The following is a 23294-nucleotide window of genomic DNA, read 5'->3' as shown; positions in this document are numbered from 1 at the left end:
AGTCGGATGCAAATGTGCAGAAGCCCCAATCACGCTCGAGAAGCCCGGACCCTATATGTTCCGCCAGCTACGTACTCCCGCACGGACTCGTCCCGTGATTGGGTGCGTTAGCCGACACTAGATGTCCTGATGCCGAGCAGCAGTGCTCCAGTAACCCAACTCCGCCCCTCTGCCACCAGTAGAACAGGAGCGTGGCCGATGACTTGTAGGTGGCTAGAGGGCCGAGTGGGCGCGCCTCCACCAGCCGGATCGTCCGTCAACAGAAATGGCTCAGAGGGCACATGCTGGCCGGACACCAGCTGCCTGTATCGGCGAAGTTCCGCAGCCGCCACGCCACAGGTATGGCGTGCCTCGTGCCGGAACTCTACTAGTTTCAGGGGACAGGTAACCAGCCGATTACCAACAACCAGTGTTAGCCGTGGTTTCTCTGAAACTCAAAAGTCACTCATTCTCTCCAGTTCAAGGCGCAGACCGAATGGCGGCACGACTGAATGCCTTGAGTCCATAATATCAGTTATTTATACCCTTATTGCTACCCTTCTGACCCAATATTCTGACGGAGGGGGGGCAGCGAGTCGGTTTACCATGGATAAGTACTGTCCTTCCAACTCTAACTCGTTCTGCCCAGAGCACGCGTTACTATGCCCCTTTAAATTTTCCTCAGAGTTACGGAATGTTACCTCACTTCTGGTCATACTGTGGTGGGGCGTTAGCAGTTCTAGGCGCCTCGGACATGACCGGTGAGGTGGAGGTTAGAGTCCTCCCTCGGGCATGGGTGTCTATGTTTGTTCTTAAGATAATTTATATTAAGTAGTGTGTAAGCTTAGGGACTGATGACCTCAGCAGTTAAGTCCCATAAGATTTCACACACATTTGAGCATGACGGGTGCTGTAAACCCTTTGTGCCTGGAGTGTTTTGACGTAATGTCATTAATACTGCCCAGCCGCTTATATTATAAACACATCTGACGCACTGGTCTCTATTGTCTGGCCGCTGCTGAAAAAAATCTTTAAAAAATTCACAGTTCACGCACCTAAGTTTCTCAGGACGCAGCAATACCTCCAGAACTCTTGTGCTGGCCACTGCTGGGAAGAAAGTGCCCGGCAGGAATGTGGTGGTCACGTGGATTCGCATCGTCACTTATATTCTACAACAATTCACTCACCCCTTTAAAAACATAAATACCATTCTCAATACTGCTTGACTGAATTGTTTCATCCAAGGGAGGTAAACATATAAAAGCGTCACATCTTTCTAGCGTAGTGAAACTGCCGGAGTAGTAACGGTCAAACTTTTCATTTTTGTGGCCTTGCATTGGTAGTTGTAGGGTAATGCGGACAACTAAAAAAGAAAACGCAAGGCAGACGATGAAGTCGGCTGCTAGAGGGTTATTTTTCGACTGTCAAATGCACAGGCTGTACGCAGCCGCGGGGCAGAAGGCGGCGAGAGGAACAACTCTTACCCCACGTCAGCTCTCGTAGGCAATCTTCTTAGGTGTTTTGTACATACTATGCTGTTGGGTACTCTGTAACATTGTTAATGATTCCCTTTCGTGATTGACTCTCGGTTGACCAAGGGAGAAACGACTTCTGTGGCTCTATCCGCCCTAACCTCCCATTTAAACTTTGTCAATAACGGTTCGCGAAAAGGTCGTCTCCCTTCCATGAACCGAACCGTAACAATAACAATTCTAGATGCACTCCTCTCAGTTGCTACCAGTGATCTATGGAAGGTCATTCACCGTCTCCCATCGTGACTGATTGTCTAGTTGGAGTACATGAAGCGAGTACACGAGAGACCATCGCCAGTAGAACCTGACGATGACTAGGCAATAGACGAAATGCAGAACATAATTTTGGAATCGTGTATGAGATAGGTCATCTAGAAACACGTCGTGTCGGAGAATCACTGCAAGGTGGTCACAGTCGTATCTTTGATCCCCATCTGATGACGAAGAGGGAAGGGGGCTGAGAGGAAAAACCCAGCTGTCGTTATGTTGTAAATATTCGTTAGTGAATGAATCACGCGTTATTACGACGCTGCTCTTACTTAGAATATTTGATAGTGTCGATTTATCTTTTTATAGAAGCACATCCTCTGCCAGCTCTACTTCATGTTTTGTGCTCCAGTTAATAAGTGTCTCTTTGTAAGGACTTAAACTTCATATTGATCTCCGTTTGTGCAGTGTTGTACCACTTCAATGAAGCCCAGGAAGAATCTACGTAATCCACTAATCACTTAAATTCGGTTGACAGACCGTGTCCAATTACGGATAGATTTGAAGCCGCTCTCCGCTCTTTCGTGTCAAAGTTCTAGGGGCGGATATCCAATGGAGCGTATACACGATAATCAGCGGCGGCATCACATAGTGATAATTTTGTCTGCCATCAGGCATGCCCACCGTGCTAGCTTCGGGACCTACGATCAGGGATTTGCGTCACACACTGTGTGTTCGGCCGCACTGGCGTGGATTGGCAACGACTGCAGTGAGTAGGCACATACTACAGAAAGTGTTACCTTAATTCGTGTATCTGTTTATTGGTAGGATAATAAAAAGGTGACTTGGACATAAGCACCGTGCTGCAGGTGCTCGATGTTCGACGTGGGTGCGACTCGGTCGGGTCCAAGGCCGAACCAGCCGGTAGGCTCCCGCGTGTGAAGGCCGTTTAGAGCTGTCCTGCTGACAAACTCTGCTTCTTTGTAACTCTCTTGTACGTAGTGAACGATCCCAGGAATGTCACTCCGTTTTTAAGATCTGCTACCCCCTCTCCACCCCCCCCCCCCCTCTCCCACCCATCAGTTAAGAAAGGCCGCCCCACATGTATCCAGAATGTAGAAATATATCATATCGAGGTGCGGAAGTTGCAAAGTTACAGCGGACTATATGGGACTTCCCTGACTTTCGGAATAATTTATATCGTTAATAGTCGCCTAGTTCCGACATTTATTTTTTATTATTCGAACTATATACTTTTCCTGTGCTATTTGAAAGAAGCTTTTAAGACAAGTTCAGCGACTTACCATGTGCGGGACTCGATCAAATAAGATAACAGCGCCTCAAACCCCGGTCACTGTCCCGCCGTCAGAAGAATTGGTTCCACAAATGCCTGCCCTAATATACCAAATATAAGCAAACACGTAAGTCAGGTATGGCTTATATGTTTATCTGTGCGCTTGAAGCCCATCAGTCTGTATACTACTTTCGTGGAAATCTCAGAGCGAGACTTTCACAGTGTGCACGGCAGTTGAAAAAGTAAATATCGCTTAAGGCGAAACTTCGCCAAACAGTTACAGAAGCGCTATAGTTGTGTCCTGTGAAGAATATCCAGATCTTGCCAACTACTGACGATATGTCTTTGGCAATACGGCAAGAAAACAGAGAGCAACTGAAACAACAGTAAGCTAACATTGTAGCAGCAGTAACACAAAATGCATCTTGTAAGTACGAGAGGTATAAACCAAAGGAGTATTCTGCGAACACTACATTCCATCGCTTTTTATCCCTTCACATGTCGCTGCATTTACACCTTCACTGCAGGGACTTGGGAAATTGGTTACAGTTCTCAGAGTGTTACCTATGAAAAGTGGTGCGACATATCGATGCAAAAAGCATCGTTCACAAACCGTGGGAAAGTAAACCTCGCAATATGCACTTATCGTCTGTCGACTCAAAGAAGTGGATAAATAGGACGCTCTTGTTCCGTAAACGTTTTATGCGTTTTTCTTTTTCCAAGACCCGCGTCACTGATTTGTTGCAGTAACTTACAACATACTTTGAGCTTAAACATAATGAAGAAGAGAATAACTACCTCAGTGCCAACAAGCATGGATTCCGAGAACATCGTGTGAAACCCAAATCTCACTTTTCTCTCATAACATACCGAAAGCTTTGGATGAAAGCAGTCAGGTACACACAGTATTTCTTGATTTCAGAAAAGCGTTTGACTCGGTGACAAATTAACGCTTATTGTCAAAAAGTACGATCATATGGGCTATTGAGTGAAATTTGGTTTGAAGACTTTTCGGTAGGGGGAACACAGTATGTTATCTTGGATGGAGTCATTGTCACATGTAGAAGCATCTTCGGGTGTACCCCAGGGAAGTGTATTGCGACCTTTGCTATTCGTGTTGTAAATTAATGAGCTTGCTGACAATATTAATAATAATATCGCGCTTTTTGCAGATGATGCAATTATCTATTCTGAAGACTTCAACATGGTAGAGATTATCAACTTGCTCTCATGTTCAGAAATGTACGAGTAAAATTGTGCACTTCATAAAACGAAGAACGTAGTTATCTTATGAGTATAATATCAAAGAACAACGCTGGAAACGGCCAACTCGTACAAATACGCAGGTGTAACATCCCGTTGGGATATGACGTGGATTGATCTCACGGGCTTAGTTGTGGATGAAGCAGGTGGTAGACTCGATTTATTTATACAATAGTGGGAAGTGCAATCTGTCTACAAAGGAGATGGTTTACAAATCACTCCTGTGAACGGTTCTAGAATATTGCTCAAGTGTATGGGATCTGTAACAAATTGGAATAACAGGGGATATTGAACGTATACAGAGGAGGACAGCACGAATTGTCACAGGTTTGTTTGATCCGCGAGAGAGTGTTACAGAAATACTGAAAGAACCGAACTGGAAGACCCCTGAACGTAGACGTAAACTATCCCAAGAAAGTCTCTTAACAATGAAGAACCGTCTTTAAATGATGACACTAGGGGTATAGTAGAGCCTCCTGCGTATCGCTCACATAGGGATCATGAGGATAAGAATAGAATAATTACTGCACGCACAGAACCATTCAAACATTCGTAGATGTAGATTGGTCTCTGTTTTACTTATGGGAATCTAAATAGACTCAAGTACCTTGAATTCCTAAGGTACGATGCCGCCGCAGTTGTTGGAAGACATCTCACTGGACACATGTCAGTCAGTGGGGTACCAACATAACGAATATCAGTACCAGTCTGCACATGTAATGATAGACACCGTTAATAGATTATTTGGAGGGCATTAAAAAGTTCGTTCAGGAAACGCAAAATTGTCTGCATACTCACTAAACGCAACACTTCTATATTTTTTATCTGTGGTGAAAAATAAAACGTAGAGGTCTGCTAGGAAACACTGACGACTCCCGAAAGCCTCACAACATCGGCCTCTGCTCCATTAACTCTACATGAAACTCAACGGGCAGTATTGTTTCTCCAGAATTATCTAGTAGTATTTCATCAAATCGCGTACATGAAACGTTGTTGAATTATCTTACAAGCTTGTTTCAAATGCCACAGAAAAATGTATATAGTTCTAATAAAAAAATACATGTAATTTGCTGACTATAACCTATAAAAATTTCTTGTGAACGACACTAAATTTGCCATATCCTCTGCCAAAGCCTAGTGAATACAGTATCTTCATTCATTCATTCATCGTATATTTATACTGGTCTGTGCTCGCTGCTTCGCCATGCGTGCGCATATGTACACCACTTTCTTCGTGAATGGTGGACTACTCGTAAGGATTCTTCCATTGATTCTCAGCCTGGGATCTCCTTTACCTAAAAATGATTTCGTGCGGCTTTTAGTACAAATGTCGGTAAGATGGGTATTGGAAACAATCGTTTCCATTTAAGACAATATTTTAATCTCAAACAGGAAACGCACAAATGAAAGAAAGGCGAACATTGTTCAGACACTTAAACGTTTTATGGCAGTTGTTCACACTTCAGGATATAAAAGGTAATGTGATGCAGCACTCCTCGTTGCGGCTGCAAAATAGTGAACATTCTCATTATAATTACCCATCAGAAGCACCATATTGGACAGTTCCATCCAGCGCCCTCTTGAGGCATCACTATTTGCAGTCGAATCTGTTTTTATATGAAGCAAGAGGGATCGAGCTCGTACTGAACCCACTAACGTTCATTACATACAGAATACTTGCTAGGTACATGGGCGTTGTTATATATTATTGAAAAAGGGCCATTAAAATGGCATAAAATGTGTGTAAGCATTAACAAGAAACCCCTGCGCGAACCATTCGCAGAATCTTCATACATGAATTTTGGAAGCAGTGTCTGACTTCTATATGTTCGCTGCAAACCAAGTCTGCGTACTTGTTTCTGGAGCCTCTGAGTTACGTAGAGACTCTGACCAGTCTGAAACTTCAATGTTACGCACGGTGGGTGACATGTATTCAGTTTAGGGCATCAGAGAAACATCTTTGTACTAAATTTTGTATTAACAATAGACCTATGACCCAGTTCTCCATTTTGTCCTATTTCCGACAAGAAATATTTCAAAAGGCAGTTCTTTCGTTCATTGTCATTGCGAATGGACAGTCCGAGATCAAATGAACAGTTGCACTTTTTAGCAAATCGCTGACCTGACTCAAGACACAAGACTCGTTCCTTAGTTCTTCGCTTCTGAGTGCCGAAGTGGTAGGACTCTGCCTCGCAGGCACTACGACAGCAGTTCAAATCTCCTTCCGACCATGCGTATTCAGTTTTTCATAGTTTCCCTAAATATGCTGGGCTACTGCTGAAATCGTTCATTTTGAAAAATTCCAGGCTGATTTACTCCCCCTATTGTAAGGGAGTAGGGTTGACACCACCGAAGTCGCAATGGCGGCGGTTTGGTGTAAGTGGAATGTGCGATTGTGGCTCGGAGATGTCATTGTAGTAAACGATTTGTAGCACCTCGTTGTGTCACTGTGGTGCCATCTGCTGCTCAGATTGCTGCTGCAGCTGCAGTACGATGCGCCAGAGCCCCACGCCGAACAAGATTGTCTTCCCTCTCGGTAGTGCCACGTGGCCGTCCAGAGCCCGCTGTTCTTCTGCCGTACTTTCCCATGCCAGCAATCATGTACAGCGGCTAGATTCCTGCCAAAACTGTCTGGATTATTGCAGAAGGAATATATAGCTCCTTGTAGCCATATTAAACGATATTGTTCAAACTTAGTAAGGTGCTGATAATAGTGACTTCCTCGACGCCTTAAGACATTCATGACGAACATCAGCTCACCACGTCCAAAGGTAACTAACGCTCACTACCATTACAGCGTGTATTTAAAGCAAACTGGATTTGCATCCTTATAATGTCTCTACTACCGCCACTCTTACGGTACTGGCGAAAAATTTGAACAGACATCAGTTTTCAGACATCAGTTTTCAGATATAGGAACAAGTTTACCGACTTCTCGTTTATGTCGCAAAAGTCCTTGTTGTTGCTTTTTTTTTCGTCAGTGTTCGAAGTTACTTACTTGTCGACAGTAAGTGGTGGGTGGGAAAACACAACAGTAGTGTTTTCAGAGACACGCTGTTACGAAGTTGGAGGTTAGCACTGTCTCCTGCCGACGCCTTTAATTTCTGAGTCGAAATTATATTTGTGTGGTTACATGTCTGGAATTTTGGAGATAGACTGACACTAGAAACTCAATGTGATCAAAAGTATCCGGACACCCCCCAAAACTTAAGTTTTTCGTATTAGGTGCATTGTGCTGCCACCTACCACCAGCTACTCCATATCAGCCACCTCAGTAGTCATTAGACATCGTAAGAGAGCAGAATATGGCGCTCCGCTGAACTCAAGGACATCGAACGTGGTCATATGATTGGGTGTAACTCGTGTCATTCGTCTGTACGCCAGATTTCCACACTACTAAACGTCCCTAGGTCCACTGTTTCCGATTTGCTAGTGAAGTGGAAACGTGAAACGACACGTACAGCAGAAAAGCGTACAGCCCGACCTCTCTGTTGACGGACACACCGCCGACAGTTGAAGAGGGTCGTAATGTGTAATAGACAGGCATCCATCCAGACCATCACACAGGAATACGAAACTGCATGACCCACTGCAAGTACTATGACAGTTGTGCGGGAAGTGAGAAAACGGATTTCGTAGTTGAGCGGCTGCTCATAAGTCACACATCATTCCGGTAAATGGCAAACGATGCCTCGCTTGGTGTAAGGAGCGTAAACATTGGACGATTGAACGGTGGAAAAACGTTGTGTGGTGTGACGAATCACGGTACACAATGTGGCGATCCGATTGCAGGATGTGGGTATGGCAGATGCACGGTGAACGTCATCTGCTAGCGTGTGTAGTGCCAACAGTAAAATTAGGAGGCGGTGATGTTATGGCGTGGTCGTGTTTTTCATGGAGGGCGCTTGAGCCCCTTGTTTTGCTTTGCACTATCACAGCAGAGGAGTACATTGCTGTTTTAGCCCCCTACTTGCTTCCCACTGTTGAAGAGCAATTGGCGGATCTGGATTGCATCTTTCAACACGATCGAGCATCTGATCATAATGCACGGCCTGTGACGGAGTGGTTACACAACAGTAACATCCCTGTAATGGACTGGCCTGCACAGAGTCCTGACCTGTATCCTGCAGAACACATTTGGAGTGTTTTGGAACACCGACTTGGTGTCAGGCTTCATCGACTGACACAGATACCTCTTCTCAGTGCTGCACTCCGTGAAGAATGGGCTGCCATTCCTCAAAAAAATTTCCAGCACGTGGCTGAACGTATGCCTGCGAGAGTGGAAGCTGTCAGGAAGGCCAAGAGTAGGCCAAGACCGTACTGAATTCCAGCATTACCGATGGAGGGCGCTACGAACTTGTAGGTCATTTTCGGCCAGGTGTCCGGAAGCTGTTGATCACATAGTCTACGTAAGCTGACAGCATGCGCCGTTTTTTCACAGAGGAAGTGTTAACTTAGTTGAAAACATTCAGACACTTTCACGTCTTGGCGCCAAGTGGCGACTGTGATCCGCGGAATGTTATACAACAGGACTGGACTGCAGGACACAGGCAGCCATGTGGCGCTGTCACTTACGTAGCTGCCTAAGCTTCCCCCGGCACGCGCGGATCCGGGCGGAGCAGCAGCGGGAGGAGGACGAGGCTTTAAAACGCGCTGGTTACTGCAGCGGGGGTCCGCTGACGCCACGGGCTATTTATAAAGGCGGGCAGGCCAGTGTCCGGCGGGCAGCCGCGCGCCGCTTCGCAGGCGGCAGCGTGCTCCGCTATCCCCTGCTGAATGGAATTAGAGAAGGGCTGGCTGCGCTATATGGCCATGATGTACCCGTAATCGAGTAACTAACGCTGCACAGCCAGCTCATCTTGAGGTAATTCCCCCAATAGATCCTGCGAACAGTGCAAAGTTCAAGGCTGCTCGTCATCCACGTTTTTAGTCGTCGCTTTAGTTTCATTACGAAAGTTCGTGACATGGAACCTGTCCATCTAATAGCTTACTGGTCCAAATTCTTGTTTAGTTCTCTGTAAAGTGTGGTTCATTTGGAGGCTTCGCAAATTCTTGCTTTCAGTATTTGTTTTTATGCAAGTTGCATGGGAAAACTAGAATTAACGACGCAATTTAAATTTAAAAAAACATCGTTTAAGCTCGCTTCGCTGACATTTGGTAATACATCACTGATTCACTTACAGCTGTAATTAGTATATGCGCTGTGGTATTCAAAGAGAATATGAGTATTACGATTATTGCCGTGTACTCGGCACTGTGAAGTATTTAGACGCTGAGTATTTTATAAGTCAATCACTGGTGCGAAAGCTTGTAGATAGGTGATTCTGATAGAAGTTAAGCGCTGAAAGCAAAATCTACGAAGCTAAGGTAACACAGAATACACCCAAAGATTCATTTCAAAATACGAGTATTAATTTGTCGACTTCAAAGAAAACTAGTTCACCAAGATTTGTTACAGATGTTCACAGCGCAGTATTACTGTACGTAAATAAACCAAAATGGCTGTCACAGGGGTAGGATGGTTGTCGTAGTGTCTACCTTTCATCCGTGACAAATAATCGATTCATAATAATGAAATATCATATTGCATATGTTTTCTGTTGGATTTCGCTAGGACGAGAATGTTGCCATAGAATTAACTCAGATCTAATTATTTTAAAGCATTTCTTGCATGTGTAGAACTAAAATTACACCCTCCATTTTTATGCTAAAATAAATTTCGAGCGTACTTCCGACAAAAAAACTGGTTGTATGTAGCATTCACTATATGTAAGTAAACACAGGATACAGAGCTGACGTTTTCTTGCATTTGTTACGTAAACGAGCGGCGCGTCTCTACGTTGTAGTTTCCACTGGGGCCCTGTAAAACTGGAGACCGTAGTAAAAATAATACGTTCCTACTAAGATATTTGTGGTAAAGTTATAACTTTTTGACACTGAAGCAAATAAGGTCGAGTTTCATGACCGTGTGTAAATATTTGAACACAAAAAAATCTCGAGCAGATGAAGAGATAAAAGTAATTTGTAGTTTGTGGCAAACGTTCCGATTTCACTCCTGTTAGAACGAAGAGCTCTTCATATGCGGCACAATCCCGTTAAAACTAGTAAAAATATGCTGTGTTTGGTGATTTCGAATTTCTTTTGCATTTGCATGGAACAAAAAGTGAAATTTTGGATTAGGTGGTCGTCTATGCTTGTGACATCCAGTAGTTTCTTTATATTTTATTAGGTCACTATTGGAGGCTGCTCATACTTCTCAGATCAATAATGTACACAAGCATAGCTGTGGCGTGATAAGTCTTTCTGTACATAAATTACAGTTTCTGCATAAGTACACCATTATTCACATTAAGCGAAAGGGAGAAAGGGAAAAAATGCGCCGATATACGAAGTACATGCAGTATTGTGATGTACAAATGTCCACTTCACGCAAGTATTGGCAAACATCGCCTAATTTCTTGCAATAAATTTTTAAATATTTCTTGTTAATTTTTCATTTTGTTTTGTGTACGGGCGTCCCTCTCTGGTGCCGTTGTGAACAGGGCGATTTGGGCCAGCGGAGGCAGTGTGCAGAATATGACTGACGAGAGCATAAAGGTCAAACAAAGTTCAGTGAATTTGTGTGGACCAGCATGATTTCCGTATTGGAGGCCATTTAATTTATCCCACGCAGCACCTTGCACAATTTATTTCAAGGGACGACACGCTGTTAAAAGATGGTGCACTGTTCCTAACAATAGCACAAGTGTTAACTATGAGACGCATTCGTTTGGTATCCTCTCCTGCGTGACACTTTGCTTCCCCCTCCTTGAAAAGTGTCTCTTTCTTGGTGTGAATTGTCGCATATCTGCTACTTGATACTGCTCCAGCCAGCTCTCGATATCTGACTGGAAGCGATGTGTATCTTAAACTGGAATGTGCTGTATAGGGTCCAACATGATACTGTTCGACATTTAAGATATCTGAATAATGGGGTCGGGACGTGGCCTCCACCAGTAGCGGAGTAATTGGCCGTTTGTAGGTCGGGAAAAGGTTGCCACTTCCTCAAGTGGACGTGGGTTTAGTGATGGCGGTAACTGGAACCGCTCAGCGAGCCTTTAATGTAACATTCCTGTTCACAATGATCACTCACTCATTTTGCTACATAACGGGATTGCGGCGCGTATTGCTTCTCGATGAGGAGGTGTTTCCGGTGGGCTGGGTGCCGAGGTCATCAGGTGGACAGCACGTGTTAGCAGTGAAAGGCGTCTTCGTCTCAAAGCCGCCACCGATCAATGTGTTTGAGCCGCGGCCCCTGGCAGCCACGCAACTCGTCGTCGCCACCTACCACGCCGAGAAGAATACTGTTCACAATATAACACACAGCAAGGTCGAAGTCAAAGGCGTAGGCACTCACTGGGCCGTGATCAACAACGGTAAAGGCCCTCAGGAATCTGTGAACAATAGAGCGCTCCGACATCCCCTTGTTCGGACTTTAGTCGGAGTTGGTCGCTAGCAGATAATGGTCACCCAGCAAATGACCCAGCAGTGCGTAGGCGCGAGTTGTCTGGTGACTATCCCAGCTCAAACGGACGCCTGCTGCTACTGAAGACAAAGTCCCTGGAAAACTACTCGGTCTCCCATTTGGCACTGAAGTGCTCTTCACCTCGAAGTTAACAGCTAACAAAAGTTACAGTGGTCAGGATGCGGGATCGTGTACAGAGGCTAATTCGGTTGTCTACAGAGAATGTTGGCGAGTATCTGAAAACATCTGAGAGGGCGTTTGGTTTGAAGTGGATGGGAATATTTATGAGTGTCTACTGCAAAGTTCTTCGCCTTTTGGTGTCGTTGAGTTCACTTGTTCTGATTTTCTTGCTTTGTCGGCTCCTGCAAGAGCCTAGCCGTAGTAGTAATATTGCGTAACTGCGCTCTGCAGAGGCACCGAATAGTTTTTTCTGATTTGTTAGCTTCTTGAACAAGTATTCCTTCAATCCCTACGGCTGGTGGGGAAATTTATGCCTGTGCTTAATGCACTGGCGTATTGATGAAGCAACAATACGCATCAGTTGGTCTATACCATGAGTATGATACTTTTCCATGCATAGTTTTCCTAAACTGTGTTGTTGAAACTTGATGGTAAATTAAAATTGTGTGCCGGATCGAGACTCGAACTCTGAACTTTGCCTTTCGCGATCAAGTGCTCTACTGACCGAGCTACTCAAGCACAACTGACAAGGTGCCCTAACAGCTTTGCTTCCTCCAGCTCCTACCTTGCAAACCTGTCGTTTTTTATCATTTCTAGGGCTGTATTCCAAATTGACCCCTCGCTATTGAAAACAGATGTGCGTTAATGTTGCAGCTGCACCTGATGACGTGTGATAAGCTCGTTTGGGGTGTTACAGCGCGTGTGTGTTGTGCAGGCGAGCGGCCGGCTGGAGGCGCGGGCCGGCGACCGGACCCCGTGCGAGAGAGCGAGGAGCGGGCAGACGCGGCGGCGGCAGCGGCGGCGGCCGTGGCCACGGGCGGCACCACCGTGGCCGGGGGCGGCGGCGGTGCGCCCCACCAGCGGCACTCCCACCACGAGGACGACGACGGCCGCCTGCACCACGACCTGTGAGTACACCTACCTCTCTCTCTCTGGCTATTGAGAAACCGCACAATAGGTAATATTTTTTGTATAAATGCTTTACTCACGCGACTTCACATCTCCGCATAGTCACCACGCAAATTCAACTGCTTGTCGTATCGTAACACCAATTTGTTTTTTCCCCTCGCCATAGAATGGCGCCACCTTGTTCTTCAGGCAGTTGCCAGCGTCTTTCACCGCAATAGGCTGCTAGGACTTCGTCTTCAGGGAAAAAAGATAATACCTTGGTGCCAAACCCGGATTATAGCGAGAATGTTGAAAAATATCCTAGGTAAAAAGTGTTTCCCCATCTTTCGGTCTAGAGCACAGGATCGCGCATCGTCGCGCGCGGAGAGAGAGATGGTTCTTTGAGTAATCATTTTGCACCGTTCAATTCAGGATTGACCGTAGGAGTTCCGTAAGTGTCTCACAATAAGCGTGTAATGTCATAGTAGTCTCGCATGTTAATCTCATGAAACCTGTTGTCAAAATTCCTTTACGATATCAAGAAATTGTAACCATAATTTTGCCGTTCGAGAGCGCGTGCTTGCATTTTTTTGAGCTTATTGGGAGTGTGTTTGGACTCTTCACGTACTCCACCTACTTTTCGATTCTGTTTAGAAATTCCTCTTCTTGGTACCACGGGGCGAGAAGGTGCAATGGTTAGCACACTGGACACTCACTTAGGACGACGGTTCAAATAACGTATTGACCATCCGGAATTATGTTTTTCGTGATTTCCCTCAATCCATCCAGGCAAATGTCGGTATAGTCTCATTTGAAAGGTAAGGCCGATTTCCTTCTCCACTTCAAAATCCGACCTTGTGCTCCGTATCTAATGATTTAGTTGTCGACGTAACAGTTAAGCGTGAATTTCCTTTTTCATAGTAGTGGTGAAGGAACGTAAGACCTCACCCATTCTTTGTTTTCGGAAGATCGCATAGACGTTTTGGTACCCACCGTGCACAAATCTGTCTGTCTGTAAAAGTCTTAAAAGGGTTCTCCTCGCAATATGAGGCACATCTTAGGAAAATCTGTACGCCCTTCACCAGTTTCATGATGCATATGCGCCCAACCAGCCTTAAATTTTCTGCACCGCTTTTTCACAGTGCGATCAATAAAACCCCATCCCCCTTACTCAAGACACAGTGAGTCTTAGCGTCATTGACTCTTCCAGTAGTCATTCCTTGCGGGAGTCATTCCTTGCGGGAGTCATTCCTTGCGGGAGTCATTCCTTGCGGGAGTCATTCCTTGCGGGAGTCATTCCTTGCGGGAGTCATTCCTTGCGGGAGTCATTCCTTGCGGGAGTCATTCCTTGCGGGAGTCATTCCTTGCGGGAGTCATTCCTTGCGGGAGTCATTCCTTGCGGGAGTCATTCCTTGCGGGAGTCATTCCTTGCGGGAGTCATTCCTTGCGGGAGTCATTCCTTGCGGGAGTCATTCCTTGCGGGAGTCATTCCTTGCGGGAGTCATTCCTTGCGGGAGTCATTCCTTGCGGGAGTCATTCCTTGCGGGAGTCATTCCTTGCGGGAGTCATTCCTTGCGGGAGTCATTCCTTGCGGGAGTCATTCCTCGCGGGAGTCATTCCTCGCGGGAGTCATTCCTCGCGGGAGTCATTCCTCGCGGGAGTCATTCCTCGCGGGAGTCATTCCTCGCGGGAGTCATTCCTCGCGGGAGTCATTCCTCGCGGGAGTCATTCCTCGCGGGAGTCATTCCTCGCGGGAGTCATTCCTCGCGGGAGTCATTCCTCGCGGGAGTCATTCCTCGCGGGAGTCATTCCTTGCGGGAGTCGTGTGATAGAAAGTGCTAGGCAACAGACGGCAGATGGAACAACTTGGTCTATTTCCATCGCTTGCTGATTACAGACTAGTGAACGCGACAGAGAGCTGAAGGTCGCAACGTAACCTTAAGAGTCTCATTTTCCAACCACACAAGCGCACTGAAGGTGCAAGCATTTCATCTCAAAGGCCAGTCGATGGCAAAATTGTGGATAGTCCTCCTACCCATTGTTTCACAAATTCGGTACGTGCGATGAGACCATGTGTTCGGAAGTCTTTCATCATGCATCAACGTGGGTGGATCAGGTGTTCAGAGTGAGTGAGTGTGTGTGTGAGTGTGTGTGTGAGTGAGTGTGTGTGTGTGTGTGTGTGTGTGTGTGTGTGTGTGTGTGTGTAAAAGGGGGCGTGGCATTAGTTTGAAGTATTGCTCTACCACGTTTGTCGTACTGACAACCTCAAAAAGCACAAACAGCAGGCGTTGCTGAATGTTTCGCGTACTCCGCTTTGCTTTGAATTTTGTGTTCCTTGTTTCCTTATTCTGAAATGAATGAAAAGGCTTTTTCAGCTCCATGAAGAACTTCGAATATGACACCCATGACATCAAAGTACCGACGATCGTTATCGAGACGTAGGAGCTCCGCTTTCGGAGAACCAAAGATCATGAGTATAGGCAGGAGGAAGGCGGGGATTCGTTCCCCCAGTCTAAGTCCACCTGTGTTAATACTCACGTTCTGGTGCCACGTCGTTGATCCCACTAAGAAGTGAAGTGACGGCAGGTGCTGAAAACATGATTTGACAATCAACTGAAGTGTAGTGAAACTGAACTGGACCTAGAGGGTCCAGAAATTCTGAAGAATGAACTGAGCAAGCCGACAGAAAATTAGACAACTTAATGAGTCTCCCTCTGAAAACTGCTTGTCGGAACTACGTACGATAGGATAAGGAGAAAATACAGGCAAAATAATTGAGTGAAACACCTCCAAACCAAGGAATGTCTTACTTTCTCTTACCCAGATCGAATTTCAAAGATGGGTTAACCTATATGTATGCGTTTGCACGGAAAAGCCATGAAGGTAATGACATAAACCTAACTAAGGAGCTGTATATGACCAAAACGCCAAAAATGAGCGATATTAGGGACAGTAAAATCGCGAAGTGTTAAAGAGATAAGACGACATTGTCAACTTGGTTCCTGTATCAGTCTTCCCAAGTGCCTTGCATGATGTCCGCATATGAATATAAACTAGTGAAATTACGCAGTTCACACTACGATGGTCGCTAAAAACAGAGATTCGGTTTATTTCCCAGACAGAATTAATAAAATTAGTAAATAGCTTGGAAAAACACAGTCAACAAATTCTTCTATCATCTTGAATGAGATAGTGCGTGAGAAGGAACCGAATTGAGATATGTAATATGGCGGCGAAAAAAAAAGTAGGATCACGTTGGAAGGATTACAACAATTGTATGTAAAAATGTCGAAATATGTAATTTGGACGTGACTAGCAGTTTTCCAGCCGACAGACTGTTGTATGTTGTATGTTCGCTGGTTCGAATCCTGCCTCGGGCATGGATGTGTGTGATGTCCTTACGTTAGTTAGGTTTAAGTAGTTCTAAGTTCTAGGGGACTGCTGACCACAGAAGTTAAGTCCCATAGTTCTCAAAGCCATTTGAACCATAAAAAATGCCGTTGGACTAACCCTCCAGGTCCAGTTCGGTACCACTACACATCAGTGGATTGTCAAAAATATTTTCAGCATCGGCTGTCACTTCAGTTCTTAATGGTGTCAACAACGTTGCACCTGAACGTGAGCGTTATCACTTGGGAACACAGACCGGGGGTTAATGGCTGCAGATCCCCTGAGTGATTCAAAGTAGAAAACTTTCTCTTTGTTTAAAGCTGCTAATAACATAAAAGTGTGTTTCGCTATGGACGGGAAAATTGTTAGGAAATCCGATTGAAAAAAAAGTACTTGCTGTCAAAAGTCACCTTTATTGAAGACAAGCAGCAGATATTTAATAATACAGTAGACGCATGGTTGACTGAATGGTGCTTTCTGGTGAAGTCTACTGTACGGTTCGGTTGCTCAGTACATGGAACGCAATTACGAGCATGACTAGCAATTAGTAACAAAGAAAATATAAGTGGTGAGGGTTAAAAGAAGTCAATTAGTACTGTTGTCGATTTTACTAAAATTTGAGCCTAGCAGTCCCATAACCTGCTACATGGAGTTGCTAAATCGCTTTGCATTCCGGCATTTTTACGAGTTAAAAATGACGTTATCTCCTTGTCCAATATAGGTACAGCAGTAACTGACAAGTACGGACGAGACCTTGAGTCTTTAGAAGTTGGTTCGTACCTCTTTATATAAGTTGCACATTTTGCGCCTTAATTTTAACCTCTAACGATAACAAAAACGCCATTGAAAACAACAGCCTCCTGCTTTGTGATAATCTTCATTTAACTGGAGTAACCATTGACTTCGCATTCCAGGAAAAATAAACTGCTCACTTCTAGTGATGCGTGTCCACAACTGTGTATCACTTAAGTATTTCTGCAAAGTGCGTTACTCTGCAAACTAAGCAGTGGCGCGATGGACACGTTACAGAACAGAAGAAAGCCATTCCTTGCTTGGCCATATGCACTTCGGCTCGTTTTGTTGTATTATTAGCGATGGGAGAACCACATTTACATTTGTACGTTGCACTTACAGCCTACCTACTGTTCTATCGTACAATTATTATGTCCTAACAAACTGAAAGGAAGTGGGTCTGGCAAAACGAATATTGCCTTTATTCTGTCGCATACAGACGATCCTAACCTAAAAACGTAATAGTGAGTGAGGGATGGGAAATCAACAACGTTGAACATGTTACTTGAAATTCATTTCATAACATTTCGTTGTCAGTGGCTATTATGAAGCCATTTATCAGAAATGCAAAGTAATCTGTTCATTTTCATGTCCGAATGATGCACTCCAGCTCGCGCTGCCGCGTCGGCATGGCCAGCGGCATTCATTCAGCTGTTCACCTATAACATCTGTCTGTTCGATTGATGATCTGCATGACGTGAACACAACGAAGGTTACACCAGTGAAAGGACGTTGTAAACACACACAGATCAAGTAATAAGCATATCTACAGACAGCCTAGTAGGTGGGGCAACCACAGCCATGTTTATTCACACTGGGGCTTAATAACCGCTTGAGCTGTACTGGGTCCTTTATTACTGTACAACTACTTGTTTCCTGGCGCTAAAAGCCACATCTTCAGGTGACATATGATTAAAACATTAGAGCGGAAGCATATCTGCCTTACTGTGATCACCCTTATTGCCTATTGTCCAGACAGTGCTAATCGAATTACCGAGAGTTTTGGTGTGGTTTTCACTTCGGTCAAACGCCCTTTTCGCCAGTGGCTCGGAGCTTCCGTAGCGTCTGGTGAAGTCGCACACGCGGCTGCGGCCGGAATCCGTACCACCTCAGCGGTTTGCAGCGCGTGAAACAAATGCGCCACGCACTACTTCACAGATCAATGGGGTCCAGATAAGGGTAGTCGGATGCGCTTTGGCACTCGAGACAGAATTAAACTTCGCAGTACTCCCACGTCAGTAATGGACTGTAGCAATCCAACTAAACTCAGAAATGTTCCGATATCGTACCAGTAGAAAGGAAATAGTAGACCGCTACAGTTAACACACCTGTTTCAACTGTCTACTATCAACTCCCACCAATAACCTCCGCAACAACACAAGAGGAATGCGGTTTAAAATGGCTCATATTTCGACGGAAACGAATCTGATTCATTAAAGTAAATGAAAACCAACATCGCAAAGTATGCCTGGTTTACTAGACACCACCTTCCATTTAGCTGCTTGTCTCCACAATCTAATTTGATCGTGTGCGCCCTCGCTGAACTCCAACACTCACCTAGAATTACACGACTCGAAATTCATGGCAGCTTTTGGGAACGCGGTTTCGGATTGTCACAAATTTCAGTACACAAAGAAACAACCCAGTCACGCACGAAAGGATCACCTCTAGAATTCTGAGGTGAACTACGAAAGCACCACCACCACAGAGGCTACACGTCTCTCTCAACCCACGAGGTCTGTCGGTCGAATCTTTGATTTTGTGAGCTCTTAAAACGTTTCACGAATGTAGGCATTTTCGTTGGCAGTTTGCTACTCCCACTTAGAGCTCTTATGTAAGGTTATGCTTCTTGTCTGGACCTTTAGAAGTGCCTCTGGTCTGGGAATGTACTCCACTAACTATACAGAGACTCCAGCTGGCTCCTAACAGCTCCCGCTAATGCACAGATCAACACTTGTTCGAGAGTATTAGGGAAAGATCAGACCATTACCTGTTGCCTGGAGAAAACTAATTCCCCTTGCGTACACAATAGCTCCAGAAACGAGAAGAAAGGTTCGATCCCGAAATATGTTACAATAGGGACTGTGTTTCAAATTCAACTTCAAATAGCGATAAAGCAATAGTTCCGTCCGTGGTAGTGGAAGCACTTAACTGCTTAAGGTGCTCATACTGCAACCTCTCTATTTAGTAGTCAGTGGGATCACGCAGTAGCACGTAGAACTTCAAGACACGAGGTCTCTCTCTCTCTCTCTCTCTCTCTCTCTCTCTCTCCTCCGCTCCGCTCCCCCTACCCCTCCCAACACCTCCCGCGTCTCCCAACCCTCAACCCTACCCCCGTAAAGGCGGCCGCCAGCTCGTAGCTCTCGAGCGCGTGTGGCCTTCGCTGTTACAAGCATCCTCCGCACCCCTTGTTTACTCATCGCCTTGGGCCCGCAGGGAGCTCCTTATCTTTGCAAACCCTTTTGCTGCACTGTGTACTATGGTCCCTCACATTCTAGATAGGTTGGACCTGCGCCGATTCTCAACTATTCTGCAGAGTGTGCTCCAGTATGTGAGGCAACGCTCATTTGTGCCTTTGTTTAACAATCCATTTTTCAATAGCATCCGGAACTTTGCCGACTAAAGTAATAGTGTGTTAGCGTCATCTCGCTGACTGGTGGCGCCTAGTGAGTGGAGTCGATGCAACAAGCCTAACACAGCACACGAATTCCCGGTCGGAGAATTGTTTTGATGCTGTAACGCAGTTTCCGATAGCTGGTCATTGCATTAACAGCGAGTAATCCTGTTACCTTCGTGACTACCACTGCCAGTAGCTCGCGCCATCCAATGCAATACCCGTATATTTTAGAGATTACAGATGTGCAAGTACAAATGCGTAATGACTTGGAAATAAAAGCGAACAAAGACATTTAACTCAAATTAGGGTGACAAATAGTAATATCCGTAATCTCATCGATAGCTCAGTACAGTAGGTACACAAAAAATTCTCTGTAAATATAACTATATCAAACGTGGGAGAAGTTGAAACTCCCGAGGGAACTTTGGTTCTGTCGCTACAAGCACAACAAAACCTGTCTGCGTCCTTTTTGTCACCAAACGCGCAAGCGAACCAGGTCTGGTCAGGAAAAAAACCCACATTTCCTTGGAGTTGTAACGACGGAACGAAAATACCTTCAGGAATTATATAGCAACTACATACAAAAGGGCAACACAAATAAAAAAATCAAAACTTGAAACGTTGTGCTTTTGGATCCAAGAAGTTAAAGAACTAGAGAAGTGCCTTCGCGCCTGAGAATTTTTAACAGCTAACTCTTCAAGCTCTTTAATACGTGAGACAAAAAAACTAATGCTTATTGTTAACAGGTCACAGAATTACTAGCACGTCCTGTTTCCGTTTGATATCAGCGAGCTAGGTGTTGAAGTCTAACTCCAGCATGACACTTTATAGAGTAATTTACAATTCATTGCTTAAACAACATGAGAAATAAAAGTTTCTGCAAGAACATAAGAAACACACACCATTGGTTCTCAGAAATTTACTCTTCCCTTCTGTGCTTCTTCCTTAAAGCGTCGGTTATTACCTGGGTTGTGAATGAACGCATAGTTCCTAAGTCCCGGAAATAAAACTGCATTTCGATAAACAGCTGGCACGAGGTCAGTACATGGTCATTTTTCCCGCATTACACCCGTTAACTGTTAATTAACTCAATCAGATGTTATCTGATGTCGCCCTTGTGTTACTGTGACTTGGAAACTGCGACTATTTGATCGAAAAGATAAATTTAAGAAATTATATGTCAGTCACTTCAGCTTCCACGAAGAGTTTCGAAACCTTAGTTACACCCTCATCATCTTCTTTGTCCGTAGTTTGTCATAAGCTTCATTTCGCAGATGTTCGAGCACATACACATTTGTGTCACTGCATCGAGTAGAAACACTAAACAGAAAATGGACACTTGGACTTTCAGTTCGCTGTTCATCTGAGATAGTTCCCCGATTGTAATGACTGGACATTAAACCATTGTTTTACCAGACATGAATCAAAAGACTTACAGGATATTGTCACTGATATTTGTGGGGGCAAGCAAAGACATCATGTGGTAGGCTGCGAAAGTAGAGGAAGCACAGAATTTCATTTCATCGTGCGGAGTGCAGTTTTCGTGGCTACCGTTTACTTCATGAATGTACTTCTGTCGTTAGTGAGCAGACATAATTTTGATGGGAGCATATTACTGGCGCCCAAAGCACTTCCTTTCATCTGAAATTCTGCTCTTCAGGAGACCTTTTCCTGATGCAAAGTGCACTTCCTATCCGAATGCAATGGTATTTCTGTGGTACGCATAATGCTAAATATTAAATGCTTATTATTTTAAACTTGTAATTTACGAGTAATCTTCGTACCTAAGCTACACTCCAAGTACGAGGTAAGTTGGTAGGTGAATTAAATGTTAAAATTCTGTACGTACATTGAAATACGGCTGAACAACGCGGCTGCATCGGGTACAAATCACTCGCCAACAGTTTTTTTGTATCTTGCTAGTTTCAATGACAGTTTCATCCAAACATTCATATGGTGTTCCAAAACATTGATTTGTATTTCATCTAAATTGCCACGGGCGTGGCATTGAATTTTATCCGAAGTTCAAGGTTCACGGAGTTGAGGAGTGAGTAGCTGACTCCAAACTGTTGCCACAGTAGCGTTTAGAAAGCGGAAGCAGTGGAGGGATTGCATTACAAAGACCATTTGTGTGGTATTGCGTACGTTTACGGGATGCAAAAGTAGCGAATAGTGTGCAAATTTTCTGAGCCGACAAAGCGAGACAGTATATGAGAAAAGAGCTAGATTTAAGAGCGGAAAAAAATGTTCTTCACCACCTCGGTGGATATCCACACAATCACTCTTTGGAAGTGGGAAACCAGGAAATTGAAGTAAGAAATGTTGGGAAGTTCACTAGTTCTGATACACCCTAACTTCCATCTGTTCCAATACATAAAAAATAGATACTAGAAAAGTGTAATAAAACGTACTTAAGGAATGGAATCTACTTACAGGAAAAGGCGTGGGAGCATTGCGTGGACATAAAAGAAACAATGTGAAAATTTCGAATTTTTTGTGTTAAAAATGTTTCACTAGTTGTCAACTATTCACTTTACAGTAGTCTTCACGATAATCTTTCAACAACAGCGATAATGAAGCAATGAATTCATATCTGAATTGAACAATGCGCTTGTTAGAGTGGCAGTGGGCATTGTATTGGTATAGGCGGCGGCCCGCTGGAGGAATGGCTTCCCCCTCATTCCAGAACGTTGGCGTGGCAAGTCTGATATTACTGGGACGATGTTCAGAGCAGAGAAATTGTGAACAGCCACTTTTTGTTTGTACGCTGAATACGCGTCCTCATGTTGTGAAAGGATGCAGATGCACCTGAGCACCCTAAAACCACTATTACTAGCGTCATCACCATTAGCTGTTTTCCATACTTAACGTCCTTAATCCTCTGTTTCATTCCATTTCAGAGCCCTTCTTAAGAATTTAATCTGCCTTGCTGTTACACTAACTCAAGCGATAAAGACCACCACCACCACTAATAGCATCATCATTATCAAAACAAAGCGAACCGCAGAGCTGGCCGTGCCGGCAAGTAACTTGTCAGAGTACTACGTACAGCCACGTTTCAGTTTATAGCAGTGCGTATTCTCACCTCGCAGTGCAAGTATAGAAAGCGATTGCGGAAAACTCACAGCGGTCTGGTATAACGACTTGATGTTAAAGTTGTTAAATTTAATATATATCAGAAGGGAAAAAGGAATGTCAGTAAGCATTTGTTTGCACGTTCCGTCTTTTCCGTCAGCACTAAGTCTACGGTGTGAAAATTGAAAGAGGAAAGAATAAAAAAGAATAAACGTTTCGTTTACAATTCGGTAAATGTATTGGGGCAGGAATTTGTGAAATTTCATTTACGACAAATATCTTCTTCGGGAAAACTTCACGGCTCCTTGATGGTGTAGCTAAAATTTTCTGTCTAGTTACTGCTTACATTTTATGCGGCATATGAGGAAGACGGCTGATTCGGTTGCCCAAATATTGCCCAGAAAATGGAAACGAGAACTCGGAAACGCACAATTACTAAATCGCCCTGAGTAACCCTGAGGGAAGACGTCACGGCTGCTGATGCACAGAAATGGATTTCAATGTTTGCAGTAAAACTCTAGGAAAAGAAAGTTCTGTAAAAGAGATTTGGTTTTAATAAGTACCAGATTGAAC

The 23294-nt window shown here is 44.5% G+C and overlaps 1 protein-coding gene across 7 annotated transcripts in view; it reads left to right on the top strand.

The window, feature by feature from the left end:
- The window catches only part of LOC126320879 (rho guanine nucleotide exchange factor 12), a 1029890-nt gene that overhangs the window by 714320 nt on the left and 292276 nt on the right, over positions 1-23294 (top strand). For all 7 annotated transcript variants that reach the window (XM_049994132.1, XM_049994128.1, XM_049994129.1 and 4 more), the window contains one exon: positions 12675-12867. In XM_049994132.1, coding sequence (XP_049850089.1) covers positions 12675-12867 — 193 coding nt within the window. The remainder of the gene's footprint in view (positions 1-12674; positions 12868-23294) is intronic.

Source organism: Schistocerca gregaria, chromosome 2 (genome assembly GCF_023897955.1).
Source record: "Schistocerca gregaria isolate iqSchGreg1 chromosome 2, iqSchGreg1.2, whole genome shotgun sequence".
Classification (NCBI taxonomy): domain Eukaryota; kingdom Metazoa; phylum Arthropoda; class Insecta; order Orthoptera; family Acrididae; genus Schistocerca; species Schistocerca gregaria.
This window is presented reverse-complemented; position numbering and strand designations above follow the sequence as displayed.